A 20,350-nucleotide genomic window follows, 5' to 3' on the forward strand; every position below is an offset into this window, starting at 1 on the left:
AAATTTTGTGGAATAGGGAAAAAAAACACTTTCAACTATTCTTTTCCTTTGTCATTTTCATTGTTGTGATAGGTAGGCGCAGCTACACGGTATGGCGGGGACATTTTGTGAATGGAGGAAAAGACGTGTACCAGGCCTGCCTTCGATCGCTCTCTCAGCCTTTCCTGCCCTATAAACTGTGAGTCCCATGGACAACAGCAGTCACCTTGTGTATAGTAAATGGCATTGTGCATGTGGAATCACTGTGATAATGAATGCTGACTGTTGTTGTTTCAGGCCAGAGAAGATTGAGATCGGTAAAGTCATGAGCCTAATGCAGGTGAAGCAGAAAATCCCGCCTGCCCTTTTCTCCTGGAATCTCTACACGGGCAGCCATGAAGGTTTTACCACTAAAATATTGCTCAGTGCTTTAATCATCTTTATATCGGCCATTGGTCACCCTGCTCTCTAAGGGGCCGTTTACATGACACTGTTTTCAACAAAAAATGAAAAGCTTTTTATGTGTTTTGTTCGTTTTAACACTACAACAGTGTTTTGGGGGCCTGAAAATGCAAACTTTTAAAAAAAAAAAAGTACAAAGTTTTTGTACACATGTAAACTACAAAATGTGAATTTGTGAAAAAGGTGGTGTCATGCATATTATGTGTTTAGTCTATAGGCACGTAGTGTTTCTTTACAAAGATATCTACTAATCTACTGGCCTGGCATGAATAAAACAGTAATATTTTTTATTAGGGATGCCCTGATTATGATTTTTCATGGCTGATTTCGATTTAAAAAAAAGAAAAAAAAAGAAAGCAAATTGGCCAATACTGTTTTTTTTTTGTTTTTTTTTTTTCCTCTCTGTTCTAGCAAATTTTTTGTTTATTTACTCTCTTACAGGCCAAACTGTCCTTAAACAAAAAATATCTATAGCCAGCCATTTGAAAAATTAGAGGCCCACATTTTAATCTTGATGCAAACAAAGATGTTAAACACATGTAGAAGAGCAGTTATTTTTTTAATAATTGATTTAATTTAGATTTAATAATTTTGAGATTTAAAGCAAAAACAGAATGATATGACTTTTGTTGAGCACAAAAGAAGATATTTTAAAGAATGTTGGTAACCAGACAGTTGATGGTAGCCATTGACTATTTAAGCAACGTTAGCCATTATAGACACACTTATTCAAATCAGCTGAATCAATAGGCAGTGCAAGACCAATAAGTTCAAACCTAATAGCCTATTATAAACATAAGTTTTATTCATAATATTTCTCCTTTAATCTGATATAAAATTTCATACCGTATTGTCTCTCATAACCGGTAATATAACAAGCCTATAAAGCAAGCTTAATTGTTATATACAAGTTTGACATGACATAGAAGAAAATGGAAGTTTTGTGTAGGCTGTCAAAATACTCCCTCACCTTGCTCATCTTTGAGTGGACATTTCTCTGAACCTGCCGCGAGTTCCACAGAGAAAACCAGCGCATGCAAAATCTGAGGTAAAATGAAATATTTTTTTCTAAATGTTTATTTTAAGATGTAGCATTAACATCACAGTAATTTAAACATAGCCTTTGTAAAAATATAAAGCAAAACATTAAATGTGCAAAATAAATAAATAAATGACTAGTATTTTAAGTCGGCTAGCAGAATCAGTATCGTTTAATCGACTAGTTGGCACATCCCTAGTTTTTAGTCGTTTTCACAAATGCGTGCGAACAGGGATCATTTTGACAATATTGTCGTCTGAAACATATGAAACACCTTAACTTGACAATGTGCCCCTTGGAAGAAATGTTGTTTATTATTACTATTCACATTTGTGTTGCAATCAGTGGGCTTTACGATATTTATATGTGAGAGTGAAAGTATGCGACCCCAAGCAAGTCAAGATTAGTAGTCGACCAATATTTGATTTTTGATGGCCAAAGCCAGTATCTTAAAGAGAAGGATGGCTGAAGTTGTACTATGAATGAAAATAATTTTTATTAAATACTTAATTTCTTATTTTACAGTACAACAGATACAGGTCTTATAATATATTTTTTATTTTGTTTGTTTAATTTATTTTATTTATTATTTAATAATATTCACAGTTATTTTTATTTTATGCTGAATTGGTCAATAACGGTGGGAGTGTGCCCTATGGTAAACTGGTACCCTTTGTAAAAAAAAAAAAAAAAAAAAAAAAAAAAAAATTAGAGAGATGTTTTGTTCACATTTAGGCATGAATCTTTGTTGCGATAATTTCTGAAGCTTTTATTACGGTATACGGTATTATCACGATATTGAAATAAGTTGCAAAAGTGTTGTCATAGTATAACAGGTTTAAGAACTCTTTCATATAACAAAAGAACTCTGAACATTTAAATATAATAACGCAATACACAAAAATATATATATAAAGTATAATGTTTCAAACAGATTAATGTGCAAAAGAATTATAAAGAGCAACAGGTAACACTTTACAATAAGGTCTCATTATTTAATGTTATTTAATTCATTAACTAAGATTTAAAGGTGCCATCGAATGTTTTTTTTTTTTTTTTTTTTTTTTTTTTTAAACTGCCTATTTTGGAGCTCCCCCGGAGCTCGCGCTTGCATTAAACAGTGCATAAACAAAGTTTACACAGCTAATATAACCCTCAAAATGGATCTTTACAAAGTGTTCGTCATGCATACTGCATGCATGCGTCGGATTATGTGAGTATTGTATACTGTTGTTTACATTTGATTCTGAATGAATTTGAGGCTGTGATCCGTGGCTAACGGCTAATGCTACACTGTTGGAGAGATTTATAAAGAATGAAGTTGTGTTTATGCATTATACAGACTGCAAGTGTTTAATAATGAAAATAGCGATGACTCTTGTCTCCGTGAATACAGTAAGAAACAATGGTAACTTTAACCACATTTAACAGTACATTAGCAACATGCTAACGAAACATTTAGAAAGACAGTTTACAAATATCACCAAAAATATCATGTTATCATGGATCATGTCAGTTATTATTGCTCCATCTGCCATTTTTCGCTGTTTTCCTTGCTTGCTTACCTAGTCTGATGATTCAGCTGTGCACATCCACATGTTCTGCCCTTGTGTAATGCCTCGATCATGGGCTGGCATATGCAAATATTGGGGATGTACACCCCAACTGTTACGTAATACTGTTACGTTATGTTGAGTTTTGCCTGTTCGTCGGAGGTCTTTTAAACAAATGAGATTTATATAAGGAGGAAACAATGGAGTTTGAGACTCCATGTACTGAACTCTTGTTATTTGACTATGCCAAGATAAATTCAATTTTTAATTCTAGGGCACCTTTAAGAATGAGCAATAGCTACATTTGTTAGAGAAAGTATTACTTTTTGTTAACGATAGCTAAAAAATACAACGGATCATTGTTCGTTTTAGCTCAGGTCCATTAAATAATAATTACCACCTTTGATTTAGTAATGTTATTAAACATTAACTAAGATTAATAAATGCTTTATAAGTATCTTTCGTTGTCAGTAATGAATTAACATGTTAACTAATGAAGCCTTATGTCACTTAGTGTTAATGAACAATAATCAGAACATTTTCAGTCATTATAGGGCATATTGTAGTCCAGATTAAAATATAAAAATGTTTAAGTTTGAAAATAAATAACCTATTAAGTATTTAAATATTAAGTATTTGGTGCTGTGATGAATAACATTGCGAGTATAAAAAAAAACTGAATGGCTGTTTGAAGCATTAGCACAGCTGCTTTGTTTACGGGTTTCTGGGGTAACTGCAGCATTTCTGCTGTTCTATCAGCGCCCTCTGCTATCAGAGAGTGAACGTGCACTTTCATTCAGCGCATCTCTTTCAATCTTTCCGCCACGTGCTTCTCATGCACGTTGGGCTTGTTTACATCAGTGCGTGTGCCTCTTTGATGGAGCATACAGCAGTGTTGAGCATTTTAAATGGTTTATGGGTAAAGTATTTTTAATGTATTTTAAAAATTTTAATAATTCATAATAAATAATTATTCACGGTATAGAGGGTATGCACATGATGTCACTGTCGACTATTATGACTGCGGTGACGCCCACTGAGTGGCAAAAGACTGAGTGGCAGCATTGGTTTTCAGCGTAAATGCCGTGAAAACACACACAAAACACATCTAAAACGGGAAAGAGCTGTACAAATAGCTTTGACACAAAATCTGAGGTATATTTTTACAAACTGCAGAAAGCTACAGAAAAAAAGAAGCAAATAGGTCGCTGCAATTCACAGAAACAGCTGGCTCTAGGCAACTCTAGGCAAAGAAACATGTTTTGCAGTTATCATTTTGTGTCAAAATGTTGGATTTTGGAGTAAAATCATACCCTTACATAGTATTGTTATATATTGTGTTGACAACTCCTCAATTAAATACTCATCAATGCGGCGTGGCATGAAGGCAGTCAGCCTGTGGCACTGCTCAGGTGTAATGGAAGCCCAGGTTCCTTTGATAGCGGCCTTCAGGTCATCTGCATTGTTGGGTCTGGTGTCTCTCATCTTCCTCTTGACAATACCCCATAGATTCTCTATGAGGTTCAGGTCAGGTGAGTTTTGCAACTTCTAACATTGATATAAGTGATCACTCCGATTTAGACCTACCTATATTGTATTTATGTAAAGCATTCACATGTCAATTTGCTTTATGTATTTCCCCGGTGTCAAAATCAGGCACATATAAATGTCAGGAAGCATGATTCCTGGCTGCATGTCAATATCCATGTATTATGTTTCTTTGACATGTCATAAGGAACACTTTCGACCCCAACCTTTAGTGTAATGTAGTCTATGCATACCCTCTATTTTTAAGTGCCCACAACAACAATATTGTGCATATTCATTAACGTGATATATTGTATTACCGAATATTGGCACGTCTATTCACCTTATCGTTACTGAAAGATGGTTTGTGTTAGTTATTGTAAAGAGTAAAAGTGTGAACACCCCCCCCCCAAAAAAAATCTCAAATTGTTCAGCCCTAAAAGGATTGTTTGCACTCGAAATAGGATGAAAAAAGCATTTTCCAGCTTTTTAAATTTTTTTTATATTGTATTCTCCTACAAAATCACTCCACTCATTCTAGAATTATTCATTCTTTCCAAATAGAGCTATTCAAGTGATCTGGTGAACATTCCTGTATTTCCTCATATTGCAGAAAAAGTAAACACTACATTGTCAGTGGGTCTTTGAACAGGGTTACGTTGAATAAAATCATGGGAATCACACCTTTTTTAGCTGTCCCAAAAAAAAAAAAAGAAAAAAAAGAAACGCTTCTGGCAAGAGTGAATGCATGCGTCTCTGCTAGTTCTGCCTTCATGCCTTAATGTAAGAATCTCGTAAAGTAGCATTAGGATAACCTTAATTTAACTTTCATATGTAAAGCTTGGGACTGTTAATAAGCCTGACATAGCTGACTTGTTTTAATTTTAACGTTGTTAGCTTTATTTGGCGGGTTATGTTTCACAAATTACGTTCACTCAATTTTTTGTAATTTCATGTAATCTGCGCAGATTTTGCGAACATACTCAACTCATAAGTCAATATGATGAATATTAAATATAGCTGAATTGAGCAGCACCTGCGCATTTCTGGCTTACTTCAACACATCCATCACATCCACAAATAAAGATGCGCTGATTTGTTTGCTTTGAAGGGAATAGTAGACCCAAGAAACATAATAATGTGGGGTAAATAACCCCAGTGTAACAATGATGCACATCTGCCAAATTTTAGCAGACCCTGGCCAGATATAAACACTGATTTTGCAGCAGCGATCAAAATGAGTAAATTTCACCCCGATGTTTTTGCATCCCTGATATCTCTCCGTCCAAGGGATACAATAAGATGTCTTACCTGCGTGTCAACATATGTTTTACTTAGCCTCGCGCAAACATTATACATATGTTTTTCAGTGCGTTTCATGCTAGGTCTGTCACTAATGATTGGTTATTTAGAACAATGTTAAAATACATGTAAATGTACATTATGTATTATGACAAATGCCTGCTGCAGGCGCCAACGGCCTGGTGTTGTTACACTTAAAAGCAGATCAAATCCTCATTTAATATTGGCCAAATCTGATGAAATGGCACACATTGCATCCCCAGATGAACATTATAAGCAACCCAAACTCGCAGCATATGCAGATATGGAGTTTGAGACGTACTCCACGTATGTAAATGATAACAGTTCATGTGGAGCAGCATTTACTGTGAACAGAGCTGCTCTGAGACGCACGCAACCTACTCGCATGTAAATAAAGCGACTTATATTAAACCCGCACGGCATATATTTATTTAATTGAATCGCAGCCTTCGTGAATTCACAATAGCACTATGCTATATTATGGTTTTAAATGGTTTTAAAACATCGTGCAAAAAAACGGTCTAATGATGCGGTTCATAAATCCTTATCCATGAAATGCACCACTTCTGGTATTTTGCCGGTTACTAGCCACGGGTAAATTATTGCAGTCTAGGATTTTTCTAATTTAATCGAGGAATTGTGACAGCCCTATTTCATGCTATGCATAGTTAAACAGATGCCAGTCATGAGCACCACAACCAAAACAGCAGCCACGTTTTACAGTTCCTCCTGAACCAAAACAACAAGCTTATGCAGCGTTCACGTCATAACTACCATAATTTGGAATAGATTAGGGATGTAACGATATCAAAATCTCACAGTACGATAATACCTCGGTATAAAGTCCATGATACAATATTTATTGCAATATTTTAAAAAAGAAAAAGAAAAAAAAAAGAAGACAAATGAAGACTTGGGAAAAAAAGTGCCATAAGTGTTTAAGCATTATTGTGGGAATGTTAAAGTTGCATTGATTGTGCTTGTAGAGATGTGATAATATAATGTAAATAATGTCTCTTGTATTTATAGTGTCTAAAAGTGGCATGTTCTGCAGTCTGTTTGACGTGGTGGAGAAAGACAAATCTCCAAAGAGTTTGACTGCACTGCTGCAGAAACTGGAGGAAGAGGGTCTGGTGAGTGTCAGATTGGGCGTCTAATCCGGACTCATGTTGCTTTGGCAGTTGGTATATGAGCTGAGTGTTGTCTTGTCACTGCAGGTGTTGGTGAATATGGTGAAGGACAGAGGTTTTCTCTTCTTGCTTTCTGGCAGTCAAATGGCCAACTCAAGTGGTATGATCTAATGATGGTGAAATGTCATTGTAAAAAAAAAAATCGATCTTTGAAATATTTCAAATGTCTTTGATTTTATAGAGCGACGAGGCGGTTGGAAAATGTCCTGTATACAAGCACTTTTTATTTACCGTGAGAAGCGTGACTTGTTAAAGAGCTGTGAGTATTTGGAGAGATGTACACGGTTAAAATTATGTGCACCTTCTTAAAGCCAGAAACATATTTTATGCAGACACGTGAATGCTTGGCCAAAATATTGCAAGCCCATTGTCTCGTTTAACACATATGAAATAAATTTCATTAAATCAAGGAAGCGATCTTATTAGATTCAAATGCCTGTGCTGTTAAACATACGTTATCATTCATGTAGTTTGTCATAAACACAGTTTACCTTATTTCAGCTAACTTGATCAGCGAGCTTCTCTTCAAACTAAAACAGTTTACTGTAACAAAAATTATAGTAGTGAGTACCAATAGCCATGTTTCCATCCAAAGTTGTGAATTTAACATGTGCAAAATTGAAATATTGCATAAAACAGTTGCGAATAAAGCAGCATTTCCATCCCATGTGTTTCCTGTGAAATTGGCGCAAAATATTTTTAATATAGTTGCTGCAGTCGGGGAAGAAACTATGGCCCTTTTTTCCCTACATCATGAATGACTCAGAGCGGCACATGAAACGCAGTAAACACTGTCATGTTCTCTTGCGTTCGGGTGCTGGTGTTTGTGAGCACAATCATGTGAGACACTTCTGGGTGGCAATTAAACCAAATCTTTCTGATTTCAGAACCACCAAACCAACATTTGATATGCTATAATGCGATTGATCCACTGGTTAGTCCAGTTAACCAATCTGGTGAGGCATAAGTCGCTTTTCCACCGTCAGGTGCTCAACAGTTCTCATTGCATAACCTTTCCATTCCGTGCTGATCTGGGCCAACTGGTTTCATGTTCCACTGTGGGGCTGACAACGTCCGCTCTTTGGAATGTAATACAAAAGTGTCAGTCGTTGCCTTGGTAACTCAGCGATTTAATGATGATAAGCGATGTAAATAATGACCACGTTATGGAGGATGATCATGTATTTCTTATTATTAATTTGCGTTTACGTCGCTCAAATAGAGTGCTCTGAAGGGAGCCAGCTACAGAGAAACTGGTATCCAGGCAACAAACAAGTGACCAATCCTGGTTGGCGACATCATTTCACGGATTCTACCAGCGCATTGAGGGAATTATTCAGTAATTGTGTTTCCATCATAGATTATGCACATGTCTTCTTGTGTTATAAAAAGTGTATCCACCTCAATTGTTGGCAGATTATTATTTTTTTTTTGAATTTATAGGCTTTTTAAAAAAAAATTGTATTTCAAGATAACTTGTTAGCATTTATTGTGTTTCATCTGTCATTTATGATTTAGGTTAAAAGAGCCACAGTTTCTTCCCTGATTGCAGCAACTTAAATATTTATTTCAGGTATTTTGAGCTAATGTTCGAGGAAATAACAGTTTTCTTCCCTTAAACACATGGGATGGAAATGCTGTTTCATTCGCAAATGTTTAATGCGACATTCCAATTTTACACACTATTTAAATTCTCAACTTTTAATGGAACCCACAATATTGGCATTCAGAACACAACTATATACGAAAAGATAAAATTTACATTTTCATGTTAGCGTAGAGTATGTTTCAGGCTTAAGTCTCAGTCACTGATCTAATCTTATTTTTGATCTTATTTTTGATCTTAATTTTTATTATTTAGTAATGAAACTAATTAATTTGTTTGTGTTTGTAAAGCATCAACTCCCTGCAAGCCTGTGTCATCAGACCATTGGGGTCCCATCATGCCCCAGCATGATTTGTTCATCTCCGCTCTTCACTACACCCTCAGCAAGGCTCGTAGTGACCCTCCTGCTGACCTCAGTGCCACCATAGAGCAGCAGGTTTACGACTACCTCACAAACCACCATGAAGGCAAACCAATACAGCGCATTAGGACAGACTACGATCCCAAACTGGATGTCAGGGAAAAGCTCTTCCCTGCACCCAGACAGAAGACAAACTGGGAGGCCTTCATGCGGCCCTACATCTACAACCCTGCCATGTTTGCAATGGTTCTGGAGAACGTGAAGAAGAAGGTGGAGGAGTTCCAGGTTCAGACCAACCTGAGCGCTGAGAAAGCACCCCCTCATGATAACCCAGAAAAAGTAAAAGAGCTACTGAAGCTCATTCAGCTGAACAAGAAGAGCTCAAAAGGAAAGGCAGGAAGTCCAGAGGCAATGGAGGACACCTATGCACTTAAGAGGAAGGTAGATCTTGACGCCCTTGAAGGAAGCTCAAAACGACAGAGAAATCAACCCAATGAAGAATTCAGGGAAGGTGAGGCGAATGAGGACAATCTTGTGAAATAAACATAGAATAAAGATTCAGCTTAATTTTAAGTTTATTGGTGCAGAGGTTCTATTCAGAATCTTGTTTGCACTGAATATTCGCATTTGAATTGTGTAACAGCCAGGGTAAGAAAATAGCATTTCCAATATTTGGCCCTTGGGATTGATTTCAACTGACTTTTATTACAATTTAGGGGCAGTTTTTATAATTACTCTATTAAATGTATCTGTGTTGTCTTTTAGGGCTGCCCCATCTGAAGATTTTCCTCGTCGGCTGGTAGTCGTTACATTAGCATTTTTCTACAGTACAGTAGATAGTTAAACCATAATAATGAGCTTTAAAATATAAATTCCCAATTGGCAAAAGTAATGATTGTGAATGTGTCGGAAAAAAGGAGACTGTCTGAACATTTTAATAATTTATTAATAAGCTAGTGTTTTCTGAATCAGTGTTGGCTGCAAAGATGAAATTGACGAAACTGACACTCGCCATCTCCGAAGTATAAGTGGATGTGTCTATAGAGAGAAATACACCTTAAGTTAAATGTCATGCAGTAAAGCGCGGCACTAATTTAGCTTCCATAATCTGCACGAACACTTGGATATACATGCGTCTAATAATTGCCCACATCTATAAAAGTTAATGTTAAAGTGAGCAGCCATGTAAAATGGTTTACGTTAGGGTACTACTAACATGTTTCAAATGATAATCCATGTTTGAAGATGATTAATGATAGGCGAATGTTTGCACATCACCTTTTTGGGGTCATCCTTTACCCTCTTGAAATGATTCCATATTTTGGATTTCCTCCCCAACATAATGATAATAAACATAATAAATATACGTTTTTAATAGTGACCTAATCAAAACACCTCTGATTGGCCATTGCATTCATAAACTCAGCAGAAACGTGTGATTGGTTATAATGCTTAATGCTGGAAAAATGCATAAAAAGAAATGTCATGCACCATGAGCAGATCTAAATGTCACAATCAACACTTTTAACTTTTAATTTACACATTTTGCTTTAAGCGCAACAGCCATAATCAGCCATAATCGCAACAGCTGTTTTTTGTTCTGTTGTTTTTTTTATAGTGTAATTGTGCAGTGGCATTCCTTATCTTGAATTTGGGGGCATTTTTGTTAATTTTGGTGGCTTCGTCCCATGTTAATTTCTGACCCTGGTTATAGCTGTATGCAGGTTGCTGTCAGTCATTAATTTAATGCTCTCCTTCATCAGCAGACGAGAGGCAGTCCACTCCACGTCTCGCCAATGTTCTGAGCAGTGTCGGCATTCAGGACACAGACCTGAGGAAGGACAAATCTCAGAGTGCGCTGAAAGTCATGGAGATGCTAGACAGCCTTGGAAAGACCAGTCTTGACACAGACTTGCGCAAAGACAAGACCCAGGGGGCGCTAGAGGTCATTAAGTTGATAGACAACCTGACCAGAGTCACCACAGAATCACCTGAGGACACAGAGATGAAGGACACAACGGACATTTCTGACGCCGCTCTGTTCGACAGCATGTTAAGACTCGGCCTCCCGACTGACCGTGACATTGACCTGAGGAAAAGATTCATGGATGATGAAACAGAGAGGACTGACTGTCTTGAGGTAGATCACTGTGCTCAAGCAACTCAACATTTCCACATTAAAGATCAAAAAACAGGAGCAAATATTTGAATACTACTGTACCTGGTATATGCTCTTTACTTAAATATTAGTTGCTAGTTTTGCATCTAGCCAAAGTATTGTTTCTTTTTATGATAGTTTGCATTTCTCCAGTAATTTGGTTAAAAAGCCATGAAGTCCAGGTATGGATTTTGATGATGTTTTTTGCCATTTCAGGAGGAGACTGCTGGTAGCTTGAGTAGTTTAGAAGCATTTAGCCCTTGTTCAGATTCTGGTGGACAGCAGCGTGGCGTTAACCTGCTCGGGGAAAAGACAATTCCATGGGTACTAATACCCATCACAGGTAAAGTCATTAATGAAGAAGTGAAGAACAGTGTAAAAATGTCTAATAATGATCTTGCAAGTCAATATCAGCAAAAAAGTTTTTTATGGTCAATTACATTATATTATATTATTATATTAGTTAAGAAGCCCAGTAGAAGTTCTAACATAATGAAATATTGAATATCCAACTCCCGAAACAACACACTTCACTTTGGCCAAATTTTGTTTTGAAATTACGTCACACCAGTTTGTTCTCTGATTTGCTATCAGGGTATTAAGAGAAATTACCTTTGTTTGAACCATGTGTCAGATTTTTGACTGCATTTACGTAGTTGGAGGGAAACTTAATTTGTTTGAATGACCTCCAGCCGCAAATCAAGTTACCTTAAGCTGGTTGTGGGACACCACCTTAAACTCAGTACATATATATGTTCATTATATCAATAATGCACACTTAACACTGTTTCTGAGAATGAGTACTACACCGAGATGTAAAAAAAAATAAACTATAAAATGTAAACCTCAGCAAAGATGTGTATGCACATTGTTTATAGTTTTTAGAATCTTAATTTTCTTAATTGCTTGCTTAGGTCTGAAAACAGAAAGATATTCCCAAAGAAAGATGGACTATCCTGAAGATCCACGTTTCCTTCAGAGCCCAGTTGTATCTACACACACCACACCTGACAAGAAAGATCTCTCACCCCCCTACCAGCCTGACAGCAGCAACATAGTAGTGGATCTGGATGTACAGACTGCAGCAGAGGTTGAGGATGAAGACCCTGTTCCTGCTGCTGTGAACACTTTTAGCGATTGTCCTGCAAATGAAGTTGACCACATAGTTGATGAGCAAATCTCTGGCTTTTCCAGTGAGGTTGAGCAGCTGTTGAGGGGCAATAATATTTATTATGTTTCTTGCTTAAGCACTCAGGGCTCACGAAAACCTCCCCAGACTGCAGTTCTACCACTTTCTGATTATGTCTCAAACTTCAACACTCCATTTCCTGTCTGTAACTACATCAGCTCTTTCCAGGACAGTCTGAAGATGTTCATAGACTCTCATCATGCCAGTGGACCCCATGCAGCTCAAGAAGATGTGTCTTCATCATCTTCTGCGACAGAAGTTACTTCAAATGTCCCTGATACGTCCTCCAACATTAATCCTTGTGCTTCCTCATCTTCAACCACTAAACCCAACACTTTTGATTCATCTCTGAGACCAGGTTCCCCTTCTATTGCCCTACCTGACTCAATGACACAACTGCAACATCGGTCAAGTTTACCTGAACCTGATGTCCACGAACCTCCCCAAAAGATGTGTCCATTAGAGCAGGACTCAGTGTGCCAAAAGACCCTGAAAACAAACATCTCTAATAATCTCCATCAAAGCTCACATGAGATGAATGGTAGTTCATTTGCTGAGACTACGGAAGCTGTGGAGGGGCAAATGGCACACTCTGCCGTACCAGCTGAAGTCGCCCCGATGGAACACGCACATTCCGCCATCAGCAGTATCATTGATCAGCTACAGCCAGAGGTGATTAGTAACCTGGTGGAGATCCTTAAAGGAGTACAGAAGAATTCAGTTCACTTCTACATCCATTCCATGGATGAGGAGGAGAGTGACGTCTGCTGGGAAATAAAGGTACATCTTTCATATGTGAAAAAATATAGTTTGCTCTTCAAACTATACTGGTTTGTTCTGCTGTTTATGGACCAGCTTTACACCTGTATTTAGTGCTGTCTACATGAAATTAGATATTGATAGTAGGTGTAAACATGGCCAATTAGGCATACATTTTTCACTGACTTGGAAAAAAGGTGGAACTGTAGCTCCATTGTTGGTAAAACTTACTGTCAAGTGTTAAACGAATTGAGATGGATGTTTAAACTTAAGTTAAACTTAAGTTAAGACGTACTAACCTTGTACTGATATTTGTAACAGGAATATTTGAAAAAGTTGGGGGATTTGGAGTGTAACCCTCATAGTTTCCTTGAAAAAAGCAGTAGTCAAGATAAACTACTGGTCATCATTCAGAATATGGACATCGCCACACAGGTTCACAAGGTAAATCACAGCCCAGCGCTTAAAATGGATTTATTGAAGAAGTTGATTCTGTTTGAATTTGGGAACCAGTTCCGTAAATGGAAAACACCAGATGTTGTGTTTTATACCCATAGATACCTTCATTAGTTTCCTTGAAGAAGCATCCATCTGTGAGCTTTGCTGGTGTAGACAACCTGAGTGACATTCAGAACCACACCTACAATGAACTCTTTCAGTCTGGGGGTTTCATTGTGTCAGATGAGCACGTTTTGAATCCAGCCGTCATCACAGCAGGTAACTCATTTTCAGGATGTTTTCAGGTATCCAAGCAAATTTAACAAGCATTTAACAAGCATTTCAGCTAAGCCATTTTTCTATTTTTAGATAAACTTCAAGATATACTTCAGCACATTGAGCAGCTCAACTCTCCTCTGAACCCCTGGAGGTGGAGGATACACTTCAAATCGCACAAGAAACTCAGAGAGCACAGCAGGTTTGCCTCTAAACCATCACCCTTTTTTACAAAGTGGTGACACAAACTATTTTTCTTTGTAGGGGATTTTACAGTTAAAGACCCAAGGACCAGATATGATGAATGAAGACCCGGAGTCAGTTTAAATAAAAATTTTACTGAAGAATAGTTTGCAGTTTCATCAGCAGAAGTCAGTTTCAACACTCAAAACTTCTGTTCGTAGGCCGCTCTGCCATACATTCTCAAAACAGCAGCAATTATACTCTTAACATACAGTATGTCAGGTTCAATGATTCTGATCTGTTAAGAAATAGATAAAATAGATACAAAAAATCTCCACACATGGACTGATAGACAGAATCATATCTCCATTGAATATCCGGATGACACAAGGATCCTGGCTTGGGCACAAAGTGACCCACCAAGGTCATGTATTAGCATTTCTAGGCTCCAGTTTGTCTAAAAGATGGTCATTTCATCTCGCCTGGATACCAGTTGTTCACAGTCAGGACCTGTAACTATGGATACTGACACACGCACAGATAAGCAGCTTCTTCAAGGTCTGAGCTGCTTGAGCTCTAGCTTTGACCAGGAAAAATTTCCCAAAACATACTGATAACATGCACTTTCACTCAGTAAGAAGTTCAGACAATATTCCTCATTCTCTAGTGATTGGAGGGTGAAAGTAAAATAAATGCTTTAACATACGCTTGAAGAAGTCATTCAAATCATTTAATATTTAGAAGGTTAAATGGTGATTTAATAACTTGATTATAAATCACTCCGGAATCCACCCCCTTCATCTTCATGATTGTTAGCACTGCAAGAACTCACCATGACCATGTTTTGCTTGTTCTGTCTCCAGGCTTAAAGCTGATGCTTTGAACCTGTACGAGATCCTCACTTCTTATGAGAAGAGACATATTGTGGAAATCCTGTCGTACCATGACTGTGACACTCCATCACGTAGAGCACCTGACCTTGATTGTCTAGTGGATCTGCAAGCAAGATTCATCAAGCAACGACACCTGATATTTCTCACAGGTGCCCTTAGACCTTTTTGACAGTTTAAATACATAAGTGGACTGTATTGTTCATAAACCCTAGTGAGCTACATTTGCATATTGCATTATAAGTAGGGCTGTGCATGACAGTGTGACTACCGCCACACCACAGTTGCAGAGTATCACCAGCAGTGTCTGTTAAACCGAGGTCCTGACTCTTTGTAGTCATTAAAAATCCCATGGCACTTAAGAGTAGGCGGTGTTCTGGCCAAATTCCCTCCATTGGCTCTTATCAACCATGGCCTTCTAACAATCCACATCCAATAATGCCTCCACCTGGTTATGTTCTACATACAACACTCACATTATGTAACAGTGACTGGCTGTACTATAGTTTGGATTTTAGTGTTTTTTTTTTTGTTTGTTTGTTTTGTTTTGTTTTTTTAGAATTAGGGGTGGGATTCGCAGGGTACCTCACGATACGATGCGATCACGATACATGCCTCATGATAGCTATAATATCATGATACAGCGATTCTGCGATAATCGATATATTGTTAGACAATCCTGTAATGATACATCATGATATGTCTAACTATGAAAACAAAATGCCAGTGAAAAGGTTATTTGCAGGTTTTCTCTTTTCTCACCACAAAAAGTTTTTCAGTCTGTAAATTAAATTTTAGCATTTTAAGTAAATTAAACATTTTATGCTTATACTTTTTAAAATTTTAAACTTTTAAAAGTTTAAACTTTTAAACTGACACATTAAAATGAAAACTTGTAAACTGACACATTTAGCCTAAGTCAACTGCTTATCGACTTGTTTTAAATAAATTTACCAACCTCTTTTATTTAAACCTGGGAACATCTCAGTGTTTACCAGCTTCCTTAAAATAAACCTGGCAATAGTGTTGTCAAAGGTACCGACTTGGGTATTTTAAAATGTTAAAAATGTGACGATACCAGCATAGCCTAATATTTTGAGCACTATTTAGCGGATTCTTAAACACCTCTGATTGGCCATTGTGTGTTCACACGCTCAACATATGTCTCTGACATATATGCTACAATGATCAACGCTTCCAAAACATATTGTAAATAGACATCTTTGACGCTCTTCACCGAGCGCTTTCAGATTCACACGGGAGCGTTGAAAGCAGGCGTCTGTCAGTGGATCCCTAATATATCCGATGATGGACGAATCCGCTGATAGACGCCTGCTTTCAAATGCTCCCATGTATATCTGTGTATATCTGCTTGGTGAAGAACATCAAAGATGTCTACTTTTGTCACATCAATGGTATAAAAGCCTAAATGCGTCCAGACTTTGAACTTTGAACGGGGCTGGGGCATCTATTTTGCTCACATTGCTGTCTGCCATCCCGTTAAAATCCTCTTTTTCTTAGGCTAGTTAACTTATGTTCACGTTTCCCTCATTCATGTGTTGAGCAAGGTTTTGAAGTAGCGACGCTGGGAGCAGGGAAGTCTTTTTAGAGCGCCTTATTTTATTAATTAAAATATCGATATTTGGCACCAATGTATTGATTCTCGTATTGCACAGAGAAGGACAACGATATATTGCCCTATCGATATTTTGTCCCACCCCTATTTAGAAAACATAGTTCAAAATTCTGTTCTAGGAACCAGAGGCTGCATTTTGCTATTTTAGAATGTTTTTGTAGTGTATTAATCAATTGTTATTGTATTTATCAAAGGTAAACTCTAGCATGATTTATGGTTATGGAACTATACTTGCCTGAAGTATGGTGAATGCATATAACGAAAGTAATGTTTGTTTAAATCCTGTCCAACAGGCTTCCAATTTGAGATGTTTCCCCACTACTCAAGCAGTGGCATCGTTATTGCCAATGTTGATGACATAAAGTTTGTAATAAGCAGTTTAGCCAGTGGAGAAAATGTGGACACCATTCCGTCTGCTGAGATTTACCCCACTCCTGATCCAGCGTCATGTAAGTGATTCTGTGGTAAAACCATCTGACAACATCAAAACTACGTCTTGCTCTCATTGTGATTGTACGTGGAATCTTAATGAGTATCCCAGTCGATCTGCTGCCACCATGATCCTTCCATGTCTCCTGAATGACCTTTATTATTCATCATAGAGGCAAGGCCAGCTAAAACTCAATGACTCCAAGTCCAGGAAATGCATGTAATGTCCATGAACTGATGAACAATCAAAATAGAAAATAACAGGACAAAATGGTGTTTTCTGAAAGTTAAAAGAGGTACTGAACAAAAACAGCTCACAAACACAGTTGCATTATGCCATGATAATAACGACCACAATAGAAAGCAAGGCTGAGGAAAGGATTGGAAGGACATGGATGAACACCCAATAGATATCTTGTTTACCTTTGGGATCAACAGGTCTTTTGTATACATTCACCGCTGAATATAACCATGGCATTTTTGTAACCACACTTGCCAATGAATGTAAAATTTTAAGTACTTTGAAACTGTATCAAATATTTTTTATCCTTTATATTTTTTTGTCCTAATAATAATGGGATTATAATGTTTTCATACGAGATGAGCCAACAACACCTGTCGCAGAAATGTTAAGACGTTGTGAATTTCTTCCAAATATATTAATTTTGGTATTTAAAGGGGCTATATGTAGAATTCAGAAACCCTTGTTATTAGTGACACCAGTGGCCGTTAAGTGAACTACAGCCAGTAACTTAATGCTTGTGTTTGCACTTGCGCACGTAACTTATAAGAGGCTGTACGCGATTCAAGGCCCTGATATTCTCGCAGTGAAGTTCTTTTTCGTTCTTTTGTTGCATGGCACATTGTTATTACAGTACAGAATGACTCTTTAGGCACATTGTATGGTTTCATGTGTCACTGAACGGAAGAGAGGCTCATTGGAGTGTTAAACATCATATCCTGTTGATTTTCCTGGCAGTCCTTCAAATAAAAATCAGTCTACAGGCTTTCATAGACAACCTAGGGAAGTCGGGGAAGGTTTAATTTTTTAAGTTACATTACAAGCTGTTCACACATTGGCAATAAAAAGGAATTAATACATTTTAAATTCTTACATATAGCCTCTTTAAGATGTGGAGTATTCATGCCTCATTCATTGACTTCTGAAAAAAAAAAAAATAAATAAATAAAAATAAATAATCGGGCATCCTAGATATATTTGTGGTGATAAACTGATGTTAAAGTTTTCTTAGTAGACCTGTAGATCATTTGCTTTGTTCTGAAACAAAGACAAATTGTTATCATGTGGCATTTTTTTTCTTTGGTTTGGTTCACTTTCACAAGGCAACAATTCAAACAAAGCTCACCAAAATACGTTTATGCAAGTCACATGTGAGACTTCTCATTGGTCAGAGTGCAACCTGTTTATGTCCAGGGATTCTGCTCATAGTAGCCCTCCTCTAACTGATAAATTGCATTTTATATAGTGATCTCAAACTGATTATTTTGATGCGGATCCGAGCATGATAGCCATATTCGTGTATGCCTTAGCACACCAAACTAAGGAAGAAAATGCTCCAGATTTAAAAACACTCCAAACAAGACACCCAAGACATTTATTATGCTGCAATTACTGAAATATACCAGCCAGCTGGCCAGTATCTTGTTTCATTTACTTGTCAGAAGCCAATTTTTACTCTCTTTTGGCTCGAGTGTTTGTTTTGAACCCTGTGTGTGTAACCTTTTGCAGGTGTGAAGACCGTTGTCTGAAGATTTTGATTAGTCGGATGTAAAAGTTTCCAGAATGCTATACATGTCTTAAAAACACAAAGTAAAGAAAAGTGTTATTTTAGTGTGTAAATACAGAAAAGTGTTTGTATTTGGACCCATAACTTTGTAACTGTTACAACCAAAAAAACAAAACAAAAAAACAAACAAACAAACAGAAATAACCCCTAAAATATAGGGCATTAATAAAATCTTTTGTATCTGGTTAAAAAAATTCAATTGTGTACATACAAAATTCTTCCAATAAATATATTTTGATAAAACTTTCACAATTTGTCTTAAACTTGCTCTATGTATTTATGGTAGATGAAAATAAATAATTGCAAATAGCATCAGAGCTAAAGCAGATGACAGATGCTAAAGCTTAGTACAATAACTTTGCAAACCACAAAATGAATTTTAATTGAGGTTTAACATGTCCATTACACAAGGTGCATTAAAGTTATTTTCGCATTATAAACATTGGCAAAATGTAATTTTCTGAATTTTGCCAATAATTTTGAACCTGAATGTTATTTATTTTGTTCACCAACATGCTGGTAGCCATTTTGTTGTCTGTAACTGTACGGGTTTCAATTCCATATTGATATGGTTAAAATATATGTTAAAATATGATGTTAAAATGGATAGTTCACCCAAAAATGAAAATTGTGCCATCATATACAGTGCTCAGTGTAAATGAGTACACCCCCTTTGAAAATTTTAATCCCCATTTTAAACAATATAACATCTGTTTAACTTATAACATGAAAGTAAGGTTAATAATATAACTTAGATTACACATTTTTCAGTTTCACTCAAATTAGGGTGATGCCAAAATGTGTACACCCCACAACAAAAACTACTACAACTAGTACTTTGAATGGCCTCCATGATTTTTAATGACAGCACCAAGTCTTCTAGGCGTGGGTTCATTCCATTAAGTTGGCAACATTTTGCAACATCTATCTTTTTCCATTCTTCAAGAATGAACTCTTTTAGAGACTGGATGTTGGATGGAGAGTGATGCTCAACTTGTCTCTCCAGAATTCCCCATAGGTGTTCGACTGGGTTCAGATCAGGAGACATACTTGGCCACTGAATCACTTTCACCCTGTTCTTCTTCAGAAATCCAACAGTGGCCTTAGATGTGTGTTTAGAATCATTGTCATGTTGGAAAAGTGCATGACAACCAAGGGCATGGAGTGATAGTAGCATCTTCTCTTTCAGTATAGAGCAGTACATCTGTGAATTCATGATGCCATCAATGAAATGCAGCTCCTCGACACCAGCAGCACTCATGCAGCCCCACATAAGGACACTGCCACCACCATGTTTCACTGTAGGCACCATGCATTTTTCTTTGTATTCCTCACCTTTGCGACGCCATACAGTTTTGAACCCATCAGTTCCAAAAACATTTATCTTGGTCTCATCACTCCAGAGTCCCAGTAGTCTTCATCTTTGTCAGCATGGGCCCTGGCAAACTCTAGGCGGGCTTTTTTGTGCCTGGGCTTTAGAGAGTCTTCTTTCGTGGACGGCACCCATGCATTCCATTCCTCTGCGGTGTACACCGTATTGTGTC

At 37.2% G+C, this 20,350-nt stretch overlaps 1 protein-coding gene across 2 annotated transcripts in view; it reads left to right on the plus strand.

Annotated features, from left to right (window-relative positions):
• Positions 1 to 20,350, plus strand: part of tasora (transcription activation suppressor a) — a 49,035-nt gene that overhangs the window by 25,587 nt on the left and 3,098 nt on the right. Inside the window, exons 9-22 of one of the 2 annotated variants that reach the window (XM_048176246.1) lie at positions 73 to 178; positions 277 to 380; positions 6,913 to 7,016; positions 7,101 to 7,173; positions 7,255 to 7,332; positions 8,970 to 9,551; positions 10,804 to 11,180; positions 11,415 to 11,541; positions 12,113 to 13,167; positions 13,468 to 13,590; positions 13,704 to 13,863; positions 13,954 to 14,062; positions 14,907 to 15,085; positions 16,863 to 17,018. In XM_048176246.1, the coding sequence (XP_048032203.1) occupies positions 73 to 178; positions 277 to 380; positions 6,913 to 7,016; positions 7,101 to 7,173; positions 7,255 to 7,332; positions 8,970 to 9,551; positions 10,804 to 11,180; positions 11,415 to 11,541; positions 12,113 to 13,167; positions 13,468 to 13,590; positions 13,704 to 13,863; positions 13,954 to 14,062; positions 14,907 to 15,085; positions 16,863 to 17,018 (3,333 nt within the window). The remainder of the gene's footprint in view (positions 1 to 72; positions 179 to 276; positions 381 to 6,912; positions 7,017 to 7,100; positions 7,174 to 7,254; positions 7,333 to 8,969; positions 9,552 to 10,803; positions 11,181 to 11,414; positions 11,542 to 12,112; positions 13,168 to 13,467; positions 13,591 to 13,703; positions 13,864 to 13,953; positions 14,063 to 14,906; positions 15,086 to 16,862; positions 17,019 to 20,350) is intronic. The other variant, XM_048176255.1, reaches the window with a different exon arrangement.

This window comes from Megalobrama amblycephala, linkage group LG2 (assembly GCF_018812025.1).
Source record: "Megalobrama amblycephala isolate DHTTF-2021 linkage group LG2, ASM1881202v1, whole genome shotgun sequence".
Classification (NCBI taxonomy): domain Eukaryota; kingdom Metazoa; phylum Chordata; class Actinopteri; order Cypriniformes; family Xenocyprididae; genus Megalobrama; species Megalobrama amblycephala.